This window comes from Lepus europaeus, chromosome 5 (assembly GCF_033115175.1).
Source record: "Lepus europaeus isolate LE1 chromosome 5, mLepTim1.pri, whole genome shotgun sequence".
Classification (NCBI taxonomy): Eukaryota; Metazoa; Chordata; class Mammalia; order Lagomorpha; family Leporidae; genus Lepus; species Lepus europaeus.
The window spans coordinates 5,105,968-5,123,520 of NC_084831.1; the positions used below are offsets into that span (position 1 = coordinate 5,105,968).

The 17,553-nt window shown below is 64.4% G+C and overlaps 1 protein-coding gene across 3 annotated transcripts; it reads left to right on the top strand.

The window, feature by feature from the left end:
- Window positions 1–448: 448 nt before the first annotated feature.
- On the top strand, window positions 449–16,940 carry SLC45A1 (solute carrier family 45 member 1). Of its 3 annotated transcripts, none has more exons than XM_062190372.1 (9): window positions 449–511; window positions 6,233–6,644; window positions 6,995–7,087; window positions 7,447–7,671; window positions 10,194–10,927; window positions 11,902–12,055; window positions 13,070–13,246; window positions 14,393–14,598; window positions 16,318–16,940. In XM_062190372.1, the coding sequence occupies exons 2-9, from the start codon at window positions 6,245–6,247 to the stop codon at window positions 16,582–16,584; spliced, it is 2,256 nt and encodes a 751-aa protein (XP_062046356.1). In that variant the 5' UTR covers window positions 449–511; window positions 6,233–6,244; the 3' UTR covers window positions 16,585–16,940. The 3 variants fall into 3 exon arrangements, with proteins under 3 accessions (XP_062046356.1, XP_062046357.1, XP_062046358.1); XM_062190373.1 differs by lacking the exon at window positions 449–511 and adding an exon at window positions 2,756–2,792; XM_062190374.1 differs by lacking the exon at window positions 449–511 and having other exon boundaries at window positions 6,614–6,644; window positions 6,995–7,046.
- The last annotated feature ends 613 nt before the right edge of the window (window positions 16,941–17,553 follow it).

The following is a 17,553-nucleotide window of genomic DNA, read 5'->3' on the forward strand; positions in this document are numbered from 1 at the left end:
CCCGCGAGCGCCCCGCCCCGGCCCCCGAGCGCCCCCAGCCCATGCCGGGGGCGCCCCAGAACCTCCAGTGCCCCCCGCCCGCGGGCGCCCCCGACGGCCCTGACCCGCGAGCGCCCCGCCCCGGCTCCCGAGCGCCCCCAGCCCATGCCGGGGGCGCCCCAGAACCTCCAGCGCCCCCCGCCCGCGGGCGCCCCCGACGGCCCTAACCCGCGAGCGCCCCCAGCCCGCGAGCGCCCCCGGGCCCCGAGCGCCCCCGGCAGCCCAGAGCCCGAGCGCCCCCGAGGCGGCGGGGCCCGGCCGGGGCGGGTGCGCGGCGCCGCGGCGGGGGCGGTGCCGCGTGAGCGCCGCTCTGCGGGCCCGGGCGCGAGGCCGCCGTGACGTCACGGCCCCGCCCGCGGGTGATGCTGCAGCGGCCGCGGCGGGCCGGGGGCGGCGAGGCCGGGACGGAGCGGCGCCGGGGGCGGGCAGGAGCCCAGCCTCGCGAGGGGATGCCTCCCGTCTGCACGCACAGGTACCGTCCCCTCCCGCGTCGCAGGCCGGGGGCCCGCGGGCCAGGTTGGCACGGGGACCTTTGTTCTTCCTGTCTGGCTCCCTGGACCGCGATGGAGCCCCGCCTGGGCCCCTGCGTGCGGACCCCTGGGGCCCAGCGCAGGGGAGCCGCCGGCCGCCGGGTGATCTCGCCCTGGCCGGCAGGGCCAGGACGCCCTGGAATTCGCTCCCGGCTCAGGGTGTGTTTACGGAGCCCGAGGCCTGTTCCCTGGCCACCTGGGCAGGTGTCACCAACTTCCGGTCCACCTCCTGCCGGAGGCTGCACCCTGGGCAAGGCCAGGCCCGGCGGGCAGCGGGGCCCCTGCTGTCCTGAGTCCCTGGCCGCGGGCGGCATGCTCGGGAAGGAACTTCTGCCATGACTCAGGGCGCCGCGCTGCTCCCGGCTCCCGCAGGGAGGTAGCCAGGTGCCCAGGAAGCCCAGGGTCGCCAGGGCCTCGCCCTCCGAGGGAGGAGGCCCCTGGCCCTGTGCGGAGAGAAACAGGCCACCCAGTTCGGCGACAGCTGGTTAAATCCACCCCACCCCCCCGCCAGTCCACAGGGCTCTCGCGTGGTCCAGGAAGACCCCCTTCCAGGATTGCCTTTGAGGCTGGATGGAGGCGGAGTGGGGAAGGCAGTTGCGTGGTGCGAGGTGCGGCGGGGACCCGAGGAAGTCCTTTTTGCTCGTTGTAGGGGCATGGCCACGCACCTGCTCACTCCCAGCCAGCGTTCGCCCCGGGAGCACCTGTAGCACAGTCAGCCTCCAAGTGTGCATTCCTTACTTTAAACATCCGGGGGGGCGGCGGACTCCGCAGTTCAGTGGCGGCTGAGACCCCCGACCCCGAGTCAGAGCCCCTGGGTTTGCGGGCCTGCTCGGCTCCTGATCCAGCTCCATGCTAACGCGCACGCTGAGAGGCGGCAGAGGACGGCTGGCCGGGCTGGGTCCCTTCCGTCCACGTGGGAGACCCAGACTGAGCTCCTGGCTGGCGGCTTCAGCCTGGCCCAGCCCCGGCTGCTGTGGACATTTGGGGAGTGAACCAGCAGAGGGAAGAGCTCTTTCCTTGGCCTTTCAAAGCGCACACACACCCTACAACGCGTCCTCTGTGTCCCTGTCTTCTGGAAGCTCTGTGGGGCCCACATACAACCTTCGGGTCCAATAACGGTCGCCCAGTGCAAAACAGGTGAGCTGGTGCACCTTTGCATTGCACGTGAGAATTCTGTTGGGGGGCGGGGGCGTTTGGCCCGATGGTTAAGGAGCCCGAGCTGCATGTTGGGAGCCTGGGTTCACGGCCCACCCCTCACCCTGGCCCCAGCTTCCCGCCGACGCACACCCTGGGAGGCAGCAGTGGTGGCTCAGGTGCTTGGGTTCCTGGCGTCCACGAGGGAGACCTGGCTTGGGTCCCCAGCTCCCAGCTTTGGCCCAGCCCAATCTCAGCCGTTGCAGGAATTCGAGGACTGAACCACAGATAGGGCGTGCTCTCTCTCCCTTGCCCTCTCCCTCTCAAATATTTCTTTTTTTTAAGATTCTAAAAATTCTCTTTCATTATTTTATTTATTTTTTAAAGATTTATTTATTTGAAAGTCGGAGTTACACAGAGGAGAGGCAGAGAGAGAGAGAGAGAGAGAGAGAGAGAGAGAGAGATCTTCCATCCACTGGTTCACTCTCCAATTGGCTGCAATGGCCGGAGCTGCGCCAATCCGAAGCCAGGAGCCAGGAGCTTCCTCCGGGTCTCTCACGTGGGTGCAGGGGCCCAAGGAACTGGACCATCTACTGCTTTCCCAGGCCATAGCAGAGAGCTGGATCAGAAGTGGAGCAGCCAGGAATTGAACCAACACCCACTGAACCAACTTTACCTGCTACACCACAGCGCTGACCCACTCTTTCATTATTTTAAATTTCCCTTTCACCCATTTAAAAAGCATTTTAAAAATTCCTCTTATTAGAAACTTTCATGAACAGGCTTGGTTTGGTTTTGAATTTATTTGAAAGGCAGAGATACAGAAAGAGAACAGAGATGGACAGAGATCTCCCATCTGCTGGTTTACTCCACAAACGCCCACCACAGCTGGGGCTGGGGCTGGGGCTGGGCCAGGTCAAGGCTAAGAGCTCAGAACTCAGTCCAGGTCTCCCACGTGGGTGACAGGGACATCAGGTACTGGAGCCCTCAGCTGCTACCTCGCAGGGTGCATTCGCAGGTTGCTGAAATTGGAAGTGGAGCTGGAACTGGAACCCAGGGACCCTGCAATGGAACGCAGCCATCGGAGAGGTGTGTTAGCCACTGTACCCATGACAGCCTTTAATAAACATATTTTTAAATGGAAATGATACTGATCCCTAAAGTTGAAATGAACCCTCAGTGAAGACTCTTCAAGCTCAAGTTTAAATCCGTTTGAGGCGCTGGAGGGCTGTCAGGCGGGCAGGTGCGGCCTCCGTTTGCCAGGCTGTCTCGTGGTTGGCGTGGAGGAGATGGTGGTGAAGCCGTCACACAGCAGGTAGAAAATGGGCTGTCTCCTTGTACGTAGTGTTTTTTTTTTTTTTTTTTAAACAGGCAGAGTGGACAGTGAGAGAGAGAGACAGAGAGAAAGGTCTTCCTTTGCCGTTGGTTCACCCTCCAATGGCTGCCGCGGTAGGCGTGCTGTGGCCGGCGCACCGCGCTGATCCGATGGCAGGAGCCAGGTGCTTCTCCTGGTCTCCCATGCGGGTGCAGGGCCCAAGCACTTGGGCCATCCTCCACTGCACTCCCTGGCCACAGCAGAGAGCTGGCCTGGAAGAGGGGCAACCGGGACAGGATCGGTGCCCCGACTGGGACTAGAACCCGGTATGCCGGCGCCGCAAGGCGGAGGATTAGCCTAGTGAGCCGCGGCGCCGGCCTGTATGTAGTGTTTTAAATAAGGTCAAAAAGGTTCCTGTTGTCAAAAACATATTCCCTGATAGGCTGCTAAAAGCAGGAATTTTCCTAAACCGGGCCCCTGGTTCTTCTTTGCAAAGTGACGGCAGTCTTCAGAGGCAGTGTGCGCAGGTCCGTGTTGCAGGGTGAAGCTCAGTGCTGGGGCCCGATGGGGAGGCTCGGGGCAGAGCAGGGCCCCGCTCTCCGCACACCTGTGCCGAGGCCCTGCCCCGGCTCTTGCACTGTCCGCCTGGGCTTTTGCTGAGTGATGCCCAGGGGTGCTCACGGCTCCCTGGGTCTTTGGGAGGAAGATGACCCACTCTCGGGCGCACCAGAGCGGGAACGTGGGGACATAGCAAGCTTAGTGTCTTTGAAGTCTGCATCTCGATTGGGCCTCAGAAGGGAATTCCATCTGAAATGAGGAGTAGTTGTCTGCATAGTTCCTAGGCCTGTTCCTGCTACAAGAGAGAGTTTCTCTATGGGCACGGGATGATCTGTAGAGGTGACAGGAAGTGGGCCGTCTGGCCGGGTCACCTCCTAACACCTGGGTACAAAACCCATCTCTTAGCCAGGCGCCCAGTCCGGCCAGCATCAGCTGCCGTCTGCCCTCTCGGCTCAGCCCGTCCTGCCCGCGTGCTGCCCCGTGTCTCTCACAGAGGACCCCCACAACTTTGGCAATGCCTTCCTCTACTTTTCTACCTAAGGCCAGGGCCGAAGTCTGCCTTGCTTCTGCCCCTAGGGCTTCCACATCTTGGTCCTCAGTATTCAGCTGAGGATGGGTGGGTGGGGCAGTGGGTGTTTGCAAGGGTGGATGTGGGGGTTGTTGGTCGGATGGGTGAATTAATAGGATGGGTGGATGGAGGGTGGGTGGGTCACTGGCCTCACTCGATGTTCTGAGTCCTGCTAACGTGTCCCTAGAGCTGACTGTTTCCACCCTTGGGGTCTTCTAACGCGGAGGACGACCCCTGGGTGGGTGGAACAGTGGGGGAGTTTTGGGTACAAAGGTAGCATGATGTGTAAGGAAGCTGCCCAAAGTTAACGCCAGCAATAAGGGCCTTCGTTCAGAAGCTGGGAGCTGGGTTTGCAGGAAAGCCTCTAGCATTGTCTCGGCTGATGACAAGTGTCGTCTTCCGGAAACCTCCCCACGTTGGGAAAGCTGGCCTGGTTTGGAGGCTGTCCCCGGGAAGGACTTGCAAGGGAATTTTGTGAATTGCTTTTTTTGCGAGGCCAGTGGGATGGGCTATGTCAGAAACCAAACAATTCCAGAACGCCCCTCTGATGTTTGTATCTGCCTCCTTCCCTAGCGACTGACACAGACACACACACATCAGCGCACTGAAACCCACTCCTTTCATATGCCCAGTCGGGATGAATTTCAAAGTCGTGAGAAACAGTCGGGCGCTCAGGAGTGGGTCTCCCGTGGACACAGGGCAGGGGTGGAGGAGGGAGAGGGGAGGGGGTGAAGGTCATGTACTTGCTCATTTTTTGCTTAGGTCACAGGCATTGTGAAAATTGCTCCAGGGGCCGGCGCTGTGGCACAGTAGATGAAGCCTCGCCTGCAGCACCGGCATCCCATATGGGCACCAGTTTGAGTCCCGGCTGCTCCACTTCCAATCCAGCTCCCTGCTAATGCGCCTGGGAAAGCAATAGAAGATGGCCCAGGTGCTTGGGCCCCTGTACCCACGTGGGAGACCCGGGAGAAGCTTCTGGCTCCTGGCTTTGGATCAGCCCAGGCCATTGCAAACATTTGGGGTGTGAACCAGTGGATGGAAGACCTCTCTCTCCTTCTCTGTAACTCTACCTCTCAAATAAGTAAATAAATCTTTAAATATATATAAATTGCTCCAAACTAAGCTGAGGGTGGAGGGAAAATCTATTTTTTAAAAGATGTATTTATTTATTTGAAAGGCAGAGTTAGAGAGAGGAGAATCAGAGTGACCTCTCATCCCCTGGTCACTCCCCAAATGGCTGCAATGGCCTGTGCCAAAGCCAGGAGCCAGGAGCCACTTCCAGGTCTCCCACATGGGTGCAGGGGCCCAAGCCCTTGGGCCATCCTCTGCTGCTTTCCCAGGCCATAGCAGAGAGCTGGATCGGATGTGGAGCAGCCGGGACTTGAACCAGTGCTCATATGGGATGCTGGCACCACAGGATCTGGCTTTAACCTGCAGTGCCGCAGTGCCAGCGCTGGAAACCTCTCTCACCCTCACTGGTTCTTAGTCTCTAGTGGCAGCACTCACCACCCCTGTAAGTCAGGACTCCTGTGACATGTTGATGCTGGAAGGCAGGGCGTGGACCCCTCCCGGGGACCTCTGTGACTGACTCCCAGTGAAGGGGATGGGCCAGGACCCTCCATCCTGGGGAGCTCAGGGTGCCTGTAGGTGTCCCTGTCCCACGTCTGGTCTCTCCTCCCCTCTGATCCCTGCAGACCTTCGGGGAAGAGCAAAATTAGCCCTGGAAATGGGCCACAGGCTAAGACAGCCCCGCGTCCTCAGGGGCTCAGAGAGCCGCTGGGCTGCTGGCTGCTCTTGCGTTCGCGGCAGTCCTGTGCCTGCCCTCCAGACGGGAGCTTCTGTTTGGTGCACAGCCCCTACAGGTTTCAGGTGGGGGCCTGAGGCCTGGGCGTCCTCTCCCAGGGAGCGCCATCGGGCTTTGGTGCCCATGGGCTGGGGAAAAGGCCCTGGGCCATCCGGGGAGCACAGCTCTCCTTCCGGGGGTGGAATGAGAGCCAGAAAGGTGTCCCTCTTGGATGCAGGGGCAGGCCCTTGCAAGGGCGGTCCAAGGCCAAAGTGACCGTGGTCCCCCGCCGGCTTCCCTCGCAGGCCCTCCCCACCATGACCGCACCGGCGGCGAGCGGCACCCCTCCGGGAGAGGCCCTCTTCCCCAGCGTGGCCCCTAAGGACTTGTGGAGGTCGCAGGTCTCGGGCTCCGTGGGCTCCGTGACTCGGCACCTCAGCCACCGGGCCAACAACTTCAAGCGACACCCCAAGAGGAGGAAGTGCATCCGCCCCTCTCCGCCCCCCCCTCCAAATACCCCATGTCCAATCGAGCTGGTGGACTTCGGGGAGCTGCACCCCCAGAGGTCCTTCCGGGAGCTGCTCTTCAACGGCTGCATCCTGTTCGGCATCGAGTTCAGCTACGCCATGGAGACGGCGTACGTGACCCCGGTGCTCCTGCAGATGGGCCTGCCTGACCAGCTCTACAGCCTGGTGTGGTTCATCAGCCCCATCCTCGGTGAGCCCGGTGCTGGATGGCCTCCAGAAACTTCCAGAAGCTGAGGGTGGGGGTGGGGGGTATCAGAAGAACAAGCGTGAAGGGGGGAAGACATGGGTGTGGCCGACCCCATCCCTGATTTCAAGTTCCAGACAGCTGAGCAGACCACTGCCGTCTCGTGCCACAGGCCCGTCCTGCAAAGCCTGAAGTGATGTGGGTCTGGCAGGCCCTGGGATTTCTGGGTGCCTTAAGGAGCTGCCCAGGGGCCAGGAGTCTGGGCTTTGCAGGCCGTCATCTGGTTGCTCGCCACACGGGGGCGCCGCGGGACGTCGGGAGGCTGGGTCTCAGTGCGTGCGGCCTCTCTGTTGCAGGATTCCTGCTGCAGCCGCTGTTGGGTGCGTGGAGTGACCGGTGTACCTCCAGGTTTGGAAGGAGACGCCCTTTCATACTTGTCCTGGCTATAGGTCTGTTGTTTCGGCATGGAAATAAAACGGAAAAAACAAAAACAAAAACGCTTCCTGTTAGGAAAAGCTAAGCCGGTTGCCCTGGGAACGCCCCCAGCCTGGCCAGTCAGCTGTGAGAGTAGATGGCTTGGCTTCTCTTTAACAAATGAATGAAGTTCACCTGGTGGCTTCAGTGCTTGAACTAGAAAGTCCTGGCCGTGTGCAAACAGCTGACGTGCCGGCAGGGCGCCGTCCGTGCGCTCTGCTCGGAGCTCAGTGTAAACGCAGATCCTGGGCCCTGCAGGTTCTGGACTTCGTGGTGGCCGGCTGGGGACAGAGCTGCTCTGCCTGTGCACCTGACGACCGTCCTCTGCTTCCAGGGGCGTTGCTGGGCCTCTCGCTCCTGCTGAACGGCAGAGACATCGGCGCAGCCCTGGCCGACACGGCCGCCAACCACAAGTGGGGCATCTTCCTGACGGTGTGCGGGGTGGTGCTGATGGACTTCAGCGCAGACTCGGCTGACAACCCCAGCCACGCCTACATGATGGACGTGTGCAGCCCCGTGGACCAGGACCGGGGCCTGAACATCCACGCCCTTCTGGCAGGTGAGCGTCCCTGCAGCTGCAGGTGCAGAGTGGGGCGGGGGCCAGGTGCTCTCCGGGATGCCTGTGTCCCGTATCCCGGTGCCCAGGTTCCAGCCCTAACTTCCTGTGCCCACAGACCCTGGGGGGCAGCAGTGACTGCTCAAGTAACTGGGTCCCTGCCACCCACTTGGGAGACTTGGGTCGTGTTCTGGGTCTGGCTTTGCCCCCAGCCCAGCCATGACCATTGCAGCTGTTTGGGGGTGAACCAGTGGATTCACTGGTTCCTTCTTTTTCTCTTTCACACAATTTTTTTTTTAAAAAAATGTGAAGTTCATGGATAATGGAATTATAAGTTTATTTTGTTCAGAAACATTTTGAAATCCACACATAGCTATTTCATAATATGCATTTCCATGAACTTTTTGAGGATCCCTCATATGTGTGAATTTTAAAATATTTTGCACTAAAGTGAGCTTATCTTTCAAATCCATTTTCTGTGAACTTGTGGAAGTACCGTCAAACCACTGCTAGATGTGTATCTGTGGGTACAGACAGCTCAGGCATCCCTAACGTGTATACAGCTGGCCCCAGTCTGTGACACACGTGTGTGCATGTAGGCAGCTCCAGGGTCCCTGACACGTGTGTGTATACAGCCGGCTCCAGGGTCCCTGACACGTGTGTGTATACAGCCGGCTCCAGGGTCCCTGACACGTGTGTGTGTATACAGCCGGCTCCATGTCCCTGATACACGCGTATGTATATACAGACGGCTCCAGTGCCCGACACACACGTGTGTGTGTATACAGCAGGCTCCATGCCCCTGACGCAGGTGTGTGTGTGTATACAGCCGGCTCCAGTGTCCCTGACACGTGTATACAGCCAGCTCCATGCCCCTGACACACGTGTGTGTGTATACAGCTGGCTCCAGTGTCCCTGACACATGCGTGTGTATACAGCTGGCTCCATGTCCCTGACATCCCAGCCCCCTCTGCAGCCATCATGTGGATCTGGTTTATCTCTGGGTGCAGCTGTGTTTGGCCATTCTGCCCTCTGGGAGGTGGGTTCAGGTTCCCCGGCTTCCTCCTACTGGTGAGGAGTCTGCCCTTGACCAGCAGGTGCTCTGGGTGTACCCCACACGCCAGGGGCTCCCCCCGACCTGTCCGCTCCTGGGGTGTACCCCCACACGCCAGGGCTCCTCCCGACCTGTCCGCTCCTGGGGTGTACCCCCACACGCCAGGGCTCCCCCCGACCTGTCCACTCCTGGGGTGTACCCCACACGCCAGGGGCTCCCCCCGACCTGTCTGCTCCTGGGGTGTACCCCACACGCCAGGGCTCCTCCTGACCTGTCTGCTCCTGGGGTATACCCCCACACGCCAGAGCTCCCCCCCGATCTGTCCGCTCCTGGGGTGTACCCCACACGCCAGGGCTCGCCCCGACCTGTCCGCTCCTGGAGTGTACCCCCACACGCCAGGGGCTCCCCCTGACCTGTCCGCTCCTGGGGTGTACCCCCACACGCCAGGGCTCGCCCCGACCTGTCCGCTCCTGGGGTGTACCCCACACACCAGAGGCTCCCCCCCGATCTGTCCGCTCCTGGGGTGTACCCCCACACGCCAGGGCTCCCCCCCACCTGTCCGCTCCTGGGGTGTACCCCACACGCCAGGGCTCCTCCTGACCTGTCCACTCCTGGAGTGTACCCCACACGCCAGGGGCTCCCCCAGACCTGTCCGCTCCTGGGGTGTACCCCACACGCCAGGGGCTCCCTCCGATCTGTCCGCTCCTGGGGTGTACCCCACACGCCAGGGCTCCTCCTGATCTGTCCACTCCTGGGGTGTACCCCACACGCCAGAACTCCCCCGACCTGTCCGCTCCTGGGGTGTACCCCCACACACCAGAGCTCCTCCTGATCTGTCCACTCCTGGGGTGTACCCCACACGCCAGGGGCTCCCCCCGACCTGTCCGCTCCTGGGGTGTACCCCACACACCAGAGCTCCCCCTGACCTGTCCACTCCTGGGGTGTACCCCCACACACCAGAGCTCCTCCTGATCTGTCCACTCCTGGGGTGTACCCCACACGCCAGGGGCTCCCCCCGACCTGTCCGCTCCTGGGGTGTACCCCACACGCCAGGGCTCCTCCTGACCTGTCCACTCCTGGAGTGTACCCCCACACGCCAGGGGCTACCCCCCACCTGTCCGCTCCTGGGGAAAGCCAGACCTCCGCTTGCCCAGCTCAGCCTTTCACGTGTGCCTCCGGAGTGACCAAGAAGGCTCCTCCTTGTCCCCGCCTGGCCGCCGCACCTGTGTCCACGGTGAACACAGCCTCGGCCCCGCCCACGCCCAGCCTTCCCAGGTGTGGGAGTCCTTCCTCCCCCCCCACCACGTATTATTTGTACTTTTTATTCTCAAGGGTAGCACCAGGAGGGGCGTGGCAGGTGCCTGGAGGGCAGGGGCGGGGACACCCTCGGTGGGGAGCTCGGGGTGCGGCCGGCCCCAGGGGCTCCTTGCCTGGCCGCAGGAGGGCGCTCTTGCCCTGTCTCTCTCCCCAGGTCTCGGAGGAGGGTTTGGATACGTGGTCGGGGGGATCCACTGGGACAAAACGCGCTTCGGGAGGGCCCTGGGGGGCCAGCTCCGCGTCATCTACATCTTCACCGCCATCACCCTGAGCGTCACCACCGTCCTGACCCTTGTCAGCATCCCCGAGCGGCCCCTGCGGCCGCCTGGCGAGAAGAGGACGGCCATGAAGAGCCCCAGCCTCCCGCTGCCGCCGTCGCCGCCCGCCCCGCCGGAGGAAGGCGCCGGCGACCCCCTGCCCGCGCAGACGGCCACCAGCTTCTACGCCAGCTTCTCCAGCCCCATCTCCCCGCTGAGCCCCCTCACGCCCAAGTACGGCAGCTTCGTCAGCAGGGACAGCTCCCTGACCGGCATCAACGAGTTCGCCTCGTCCTTCGGCGCCTCCCACATCGACAGCGTCCTCATCGACTGCTTCACGGGGGCCCAGGACCCCTACCTGGCCATGCCGGGCGGCGCCCCCAGGCAGCCGCTCAGCGTCAGCTTCCCCCGGGCCCCCGACGGCTTCTACCGCCAGGACCGGGGCCTCCTGGACAGGGCGGAGGGCGCCCTGGCCGCAGACGGAGACCTTCTAAGGGTGGGCTCCCTGGATACCCCCAAGCCTCGGTCATCTGGGATCCTCAAGAGACCCCAGACCTTGGCTCTCCCGGACGCGGCCGGAGGAGGGGGGCCGGACACGAGCAGGAGGAGGAACGTGACCTTCAGCCAACAGGTGGGTGCACCTGCCGGGGCGGCCAGCGGGCAGGGGCAGCAGCCGGCGTCCCCTCCTGGTGGCCCAGACGACGAAGCCGCAAGTCCCAGCCGCCGAGGCACGGGTGGCTCTGGGTCAGGTGCAGCTCCTGGACCGCGCCACCTTTGCCCAAAGGTGACTCGGGCCAGGGCCGACTCCCGGCACTCGGCAGTGGCCAGGCCAGGGCCCGTTCGGCCGCGTGGCTCTGAGTCTCCCTGAAAGAGGGGACACGTAAGACCCCCGAGTGGTGCCGGGCCCTCCCTGCTGGCGGCCCCGTCGGCCATCTCGAGCCAGATGCACGGTCCTCAGGGTCAGCGGCCTCTGCGGAGGCAAAGGTCAGACTGGAGGCTCCTTTAAGTAAGGAGGGCCGTGGTCAGGCCGTTGCTGGAGGGGCGGTCCGGTCCGAGCTGGCCGGTGCTGGAGCAGCTGTCTGCGGTCGTGGTCAGCCCGCGCCGGGCCTTTGACCGGCTTTGCTCAGACCAGGGGTGCACACGGCCCGGGTCTGCAGGCCGGGACACCTCGAGGGTCGGGCAGCCGCTATCCTCAAAGGCTGCGCTGTCGCCCTCATTCTGGGCGACCCAGGAGGGACGCACCCGCCTGTACCCGGACCTCAGGGTGTGCGGTTGAAATCTCCCTCCGCTCGGCCCCGCCGGTGCCCCGGCCCCCCGCGTGCAGTGGGAAGAAGCCCACCCGGGCTCAGGCAGTGCCCCGCACACGTCTACGCCCCGCATGGCCGACCCGGGCAGGGCGACTGGGGAAGGGTCCCCGGGAGGAAGCGCTGGTCACGGGGGTGTCAGGGGGCGGCGCTGCCCGGCCCCCGGGGACAGGAGGCCCACCTGTCCGGCCGGGCCTCGGGGCGGCCGCTCTCCGTGGACACGCCTGGACCTCGGACTCCGCGCTGTGCCCGGGCTGCCTGCCTCCCTCCCGCTGAGGCTGGTGCCCGGCTTCCCTTGCAGGTGGCAAACATCCTACTCAACGGCGTGAAGTACGAGAGCGAGCTGACGGGCTCCGCCGAGCAGGCCGAGCCGCCGCTGTCCGCCAGGCGCCTCTGGGCCACCATCTGCCACATGCCCCGCGCGCTGCGCAGCCTCTGCGTCAACCACTTCCTGGGTGAGCGCTCGGCCCCGCCCCGTGGGCGTGTACATCCGGGCTCCCGCGATGCGACTTCCGGCGCCGAGCATCCGGGGCTCTGTGGGGGCCGCGTGCCCGCGACGGGCCCCGGCCGAGCGGTGGCCGCGGCTGTGTCCGGTTGTGGCGGAGCCGCCGCGAGGCCTGGCCTCAGTGGAGAAGCCCTCACTCCCCGCTCCCCGCGTCTGGTCCTGTGGGCGCCCCTGCGGTGGCCAGCGAGGCGGCCTCGGTCGGCGTGGCCTTGCAGAGGGCCGTGCGGCCGCGGGCAGGGAGCCTGACATCTGCGGCCCCGGCCTTGGGCCCGCGGGCTCGCTCGCCGTTCCGTGCGAGGACGCGGGGAGGGCCGGGCAGACGCAGCTTCCCGCCCGCGCGCCCTGGGCCGCCCACGTGCGTGGCCGCGGCTCCGCTACCTGCGCCCCTGCACCCGCGTGGGCGGCCCAGAGCGGCCCCTGGCCTCGGCCTGGCCCGGGCGTGAACCAGCCGGGGGAGGAGCTCGCTCTGCCTTCCAGATAGATGGGACGTCAATAACACTGACCGGGAAGTGCACGGAACACCTCTGAACCCACTTCTCAGAGCTCTGGGGAGGAGCCGCCCGGGCCCGGGGACCCCCGCTTAGGCAGCCCGAGCGCCTCGGCAGCGTCCCAGTGCATGCCAGAGCTTGGCTCCAGGTGGTGAAGTGCTAGGGGCCTCTTTGTTTTAAGGTTTGTTTGAAAGGCAGAGTTAGAGGGAGACACACAGATCTCCCATCACTGGCCCACTCCCCACATGGCCGCAGAAGCCAGGAGCCAGGAATTCCATCTGGGTTAGCAGGGAGCGGGATGGGAAGTGGAGCAGCCGGGACTCGAACCGGCGCTGCAGGCGGCAGCTTAATCACCGAGCAGAGCGCCGGCCCCTCTGGGCAGCTCTTGAATTCTGGAACCTGCAGACCGCTGGCTACTCCGGCTCCAGGGCCCTGGCCGGTGCTCCGGGCTCAGCCCCCTTCTCGCCCCGCCCCAGGGTGGCTGTCGTTCGAGGGGATGCTGCTCTTCTACACGGACTTCATGGGCGAGGTGGTGTTCCAGGGGGACCCCAAGGCCCCGCACACGTCGGAGGCCTACGAGAAGTACAGCAGCGGCGTCACCATGGGCTGCTGGGGCCTGTGCATCTACGCCTTCAGCGCCGCCTTCTACTCAGGTACCAGGCCCGCCCCCGGGGGAACACACTGTCTCCCGTGGGCTCTCGCCAGCCGCCCGGCTGCAGGAGGCAGAGGCCCTCGGGCCTTCAGAGAGCTGGTGGCCCACGGAGGGGACGTGTGCATGCCTGTCTGGGCCAGCCCTGGCCCCGGGGATGAACCACCAGCCACTCCTAGGCCTGCCAGCCCTGCCCACGGCCCGCCCACGCGGCTCTGTGGAATGGCTGCCCACGGGGAGGAGGAGGACAGAGCGAGTTCACGGAACTGCGGGGTGGGCAGAGGCCAGAGTCTGAGCCGACCCTGAGGTTTTGTGCCTGGGTGACCGTGGGGCACGGGAAGCAGACGGCTCACAGCAGCCCCCGGCTCACAGCAGCCCCCAGGGTGCCGGCCCCGGGGGAGCCCGGTTGGCCATGTGTGCGGGGTCTCTCTGTGAAAGACCAGGGAAGAGAGATTTCTGGCTCTGCCAGCTGGGCGGTCCCTGTCGCCGCACAGCCGGGGCCCTCGCAGCTTGGGGGCCACCAGGGAGGGCCAGGCGCCCGCCAGCGCGCCGTCACTCTGAGAGGCGAGTGGTGCGGAATTCTCACGAGCCACAGAACGCGCATGTTTGGTTCACTCCAGGGCCAGGCAGCAGTAGGCAGCTGGCCGGACGGCCCGGGCTGGGTGTCCCGTCTCAGTGGCCGAGTCACCGCCTGGGGGCGGGGGCCGTGCTGAGAGCTCAGCCGGTGGCTATGGCAGGCACGGGGCCGTGCTGAGAGCTCAGCCGGTGGCTATGGCAGGCACGGGGTGTTTATGGCCCGCAGCCCAGTTCTCTTGGAGCCACATCGTCCTGCTGTCTTGGGAAGAATGCTGGCGGCCAGGCGGTGGGCTGTGGTGTCCCCAGTGTGGAAGGGGACACAGGACAGTAATGACACAGGTGCAGAGTTCCGTGGGCCTCATGGGTATTTCAGCCCAAAGACCTCTCTGCCCACAGATGCCCTGGGGACCCAGCTGGGGTTGGCAGTGGACAGGGACACCCGGGGCCTGCCAGCCTCCCAGACTGCCGTGTCCTGGGTGCCCACCACCGCTAGCTCCGGGGTCAGCCCCGACGGCGGTCCAGGGAGGCTGAGTGCCCGGGGCCACGGGGGTCGCTCACCCGCGTGGGCCCACAGCAATCCTGGAGAAGCTGGAGGAGTTCCTGAGTGTCCGCACCCTCTACTTCATCGCCTATCTCGCCTTCGGCCTGGGGACCGGGCTGGCCACGCTGTCCAGAAACCTCTACGTGGTCCTGTCCCTGTGCGTAACCTACGGGATCTTGTTTTCCACGCTGTGCACTCTGCCCTACTCCCTGCTCTGCGATTACTACCAGAGCAAGAAGGTGAGTGCCCGCGTGCGACGCGCGGGACCCCCAGGACCCCCCGCCCCAGGCCCTGGGGAGGAGGCGCCCTCCCTGCCCCTCTGAGTGAAGAGCGGTGTGGGAATGCAGGATGGACGTGAGCCCCGCGGCACAGTCGGGATGTCAGTCAAGGCAGGCCCAGGCCCAGGGCCGGGCCCAGCGCAGCGCGGAAGGCCGAACCGCTCAGAAACCGATGTGGGAATTTGTCCGGCAGGGAGATTTTCTAAGAGCCGAAAAAACCTCACGACTCACCATTTCACGTGTACGAGTCAGCGTGTTGAACCCACGTGTGCAGCAGCCATTTCTGCAGGCCCCGGGCCCGAGCAGGAGCCCGCCTGCTGTCCCCGTGGGGGTGCCTGTCCGGGTGTTGGGCCCGAGGGGGTCGCCACGGCCTCAGCACCACCGCTTTGGCCCCGCCACGTCCAGGGCTGTCCCTGTGGAGCCGGGTCCGCGCCCCCTCCCTCTTCAAGGCCACGTGGGAGCCCCAGTGCGGCTGCCTCCTGCCCGGGACGACCCCCGTGGTGGTGGGGCTTCTTACTCCCCTCTCCCCTCGGCCACGCCTCCCAGGCCCAGCCCTAACTTGTTTTGAAGTTTGGTGTCTCTGACAAGTCTCTGCGCGTGGTACTTTTTTCTCTTCGTTTCTCTTTGTATTTTTAAAGAATATATTTGAAAAGAAGAGAGACAGAGTGACAGAGACGGAGCGAGCTCCCATCCCCTGGGCCCCTCCCCAGGTGCCCGCGGTGGCTGGACCAGGCTGAGGCTGAGCCCTCCATCGGTCTCCCTCGGGTGGCAGGCACCCAGTCATAGCCATCAGCTGCCGTCCCCAGGGTGTTAGCAGGACGCCGGGGAGAGGAGCCAGAGCTAGGAAGCAAACCCAGGCGTCCTAGCCCCCCCCCCCCCCCCAGTACTGTTCATAGGAAAACCTCCTGGTGCTCTGGGGTCTTTGGGCGTGGCTGTGACAGCCCCCCAGGCTCTGCCATGGTCAGTGGCCACAAGGGCTGAATCTCGGTGGCTGCTGTCCCCATCGGTTCTCTGGAGCCCCAGAGCCGCGTCCTCTGAGTAACGGACGTGCAAGTCCAGGTCAGAGGCCTGCTCTGCCGCAGAGGGCGGCACTGAGTGGCCAGTCCCGACAGTGGCGGCCACGGGGTCTCCTGGGCACTCCCATTCCATCTGGGCCGTGGGTTCGGGCGACCACGGTGCCCAGAGCCACTTCCCGTGGAGCCTGCTCTTGGCGCTCCCTGCAGGGGCTGGGCCAGCTCAGCGCTCAGGCTTCTCTCGCCTCCCAGCCAGCAGCCCTGCCCGCGTGTGCACCCTGGCCTCTGGGTGGTCCGCACCCCGCAGCCTGGGGGCATGTGTGGCGTAAGGTGGGGACCCTGACACCCCTCCCCATTGTCCCTCCACAAAAAGCCTGCTCAGTGGTGGGTCCCGTGGGGCCTGGAGCTGAAGGGGGAGGGCCTGAGTTCGAGACGCAGGGGCTGGGCAGGTTGCACCTCAGGCCCAAGGCTCCGCTTTGCCCGCTGGGCCCTGGGAGTTGGGGACGTTCTCCACCGTCCTGGATGTCCCCACCGTGGCCGCCCCGCCCAGCACAGACACTGTGCAGTCCAGCCTAGCCAGCGTGCTGCCGCTGGCGTGGGCCCGCAGGGAACAGGGCCCTGAGTGGCAGCCGTGGCGGCCTGGGCTGACGGGGTTCCTCTGGGTCAGTTCGCAGGGTCCAGCGCCGACGGCACCCGGCGGGGCATGGGCATGGACATCTCCCTGCTCAGCTGCCAGTACTTCCTGGCCCAGATTCTGGTCTCGCTGGTCCTGGGGCCCCTGACCTCGGCCGTGGGCAGTGCCAGCGGGGTGATGTACTTCTCCAGCCTCGTGTCCTTCCTCGGCTGCCTGTACTCCTCCCTGTGTGTCATCTACGAACTCCCTCCCGGCGACACGGGCGACGACGAGCAGCGGCCCCTCCTGCCCAGTGCCTGACACCCAGCGGGCGTGTACAGTCGTGACAATAAACACTCGGCAGCAGCCCAGCCTGAGGCTCCCTGGGGGCAGGGTGGGGCGAGCACCAGGTACTGCGGTGGCAGTGTGGCTCGGGGACAGTTGGCCTTGTCTGGGGAGGACTTGGGAGGGCACTGTGTCCAGGGGTGCCATGAACATCCTCCAAAGCACAGGACGCCCCTGCGAGCACGGCCCTGCTGCACCATCCTGCCCCCCCAGCCTGGGGCCTGAAGGCCCGGTCGGTCACTGCCCCACCTGTTCATCTACTCACGGCGCCTTGAGTGTGGTAGCGGGGGAGGTGCCAGAGGCCTGTGCCTGTGACAGGAGAGCCGGGGGCCTCTCGGGTAGGAGCAGCCCCCACTGCTCTCTTTAGATTTCTCATTTCAAGGTGGAAGGTAGGCGGAGAATCGTCCATCCGTTGAAGCCAGGAGCCAGTCTTCCAAGTGGGTGCAGGGCCCAGCACTTGGGCCGTCTTCTGCTTTCCCGGGCACAGTGGGAAGCTCGAACAGAAGCAGGGCAGCCAGGACTCCACCCAGCGCTTGGATCCGGCATGCTGGAGTAGCAGGTGGCCGCCCGACCAGCTGCGCCACAAGCGGGCCCCGGGAGACCGTGTCACGCAAGACTCGGGAAGGCCGGAGCAGACAGACCTGGTCACTGCCCCTCCTGCTGACCTGACGGGCTGGGGCCCGCAGGGTGGGGTGCTGCCTTCCCACACAGACACCCCGTGTGACAGCCAAGCTTGCTGAGGCCTGTGGGTGGGCTGTGCCCGATTGTGGCACTGACCCAGTCACTGCTGTACCCACTGCACTGACGCTGGCCTGGCGTGGCATCCTGTAGCCCCCGACGCATGGGCCTTACGGTTTGGGGACACATGGGGGGTACCTCTGCATACGAGTCCTAACAGAGCTCTGGGCCCACTGCCTACCTCTGAGAGTTGGACGTTCATGGCAA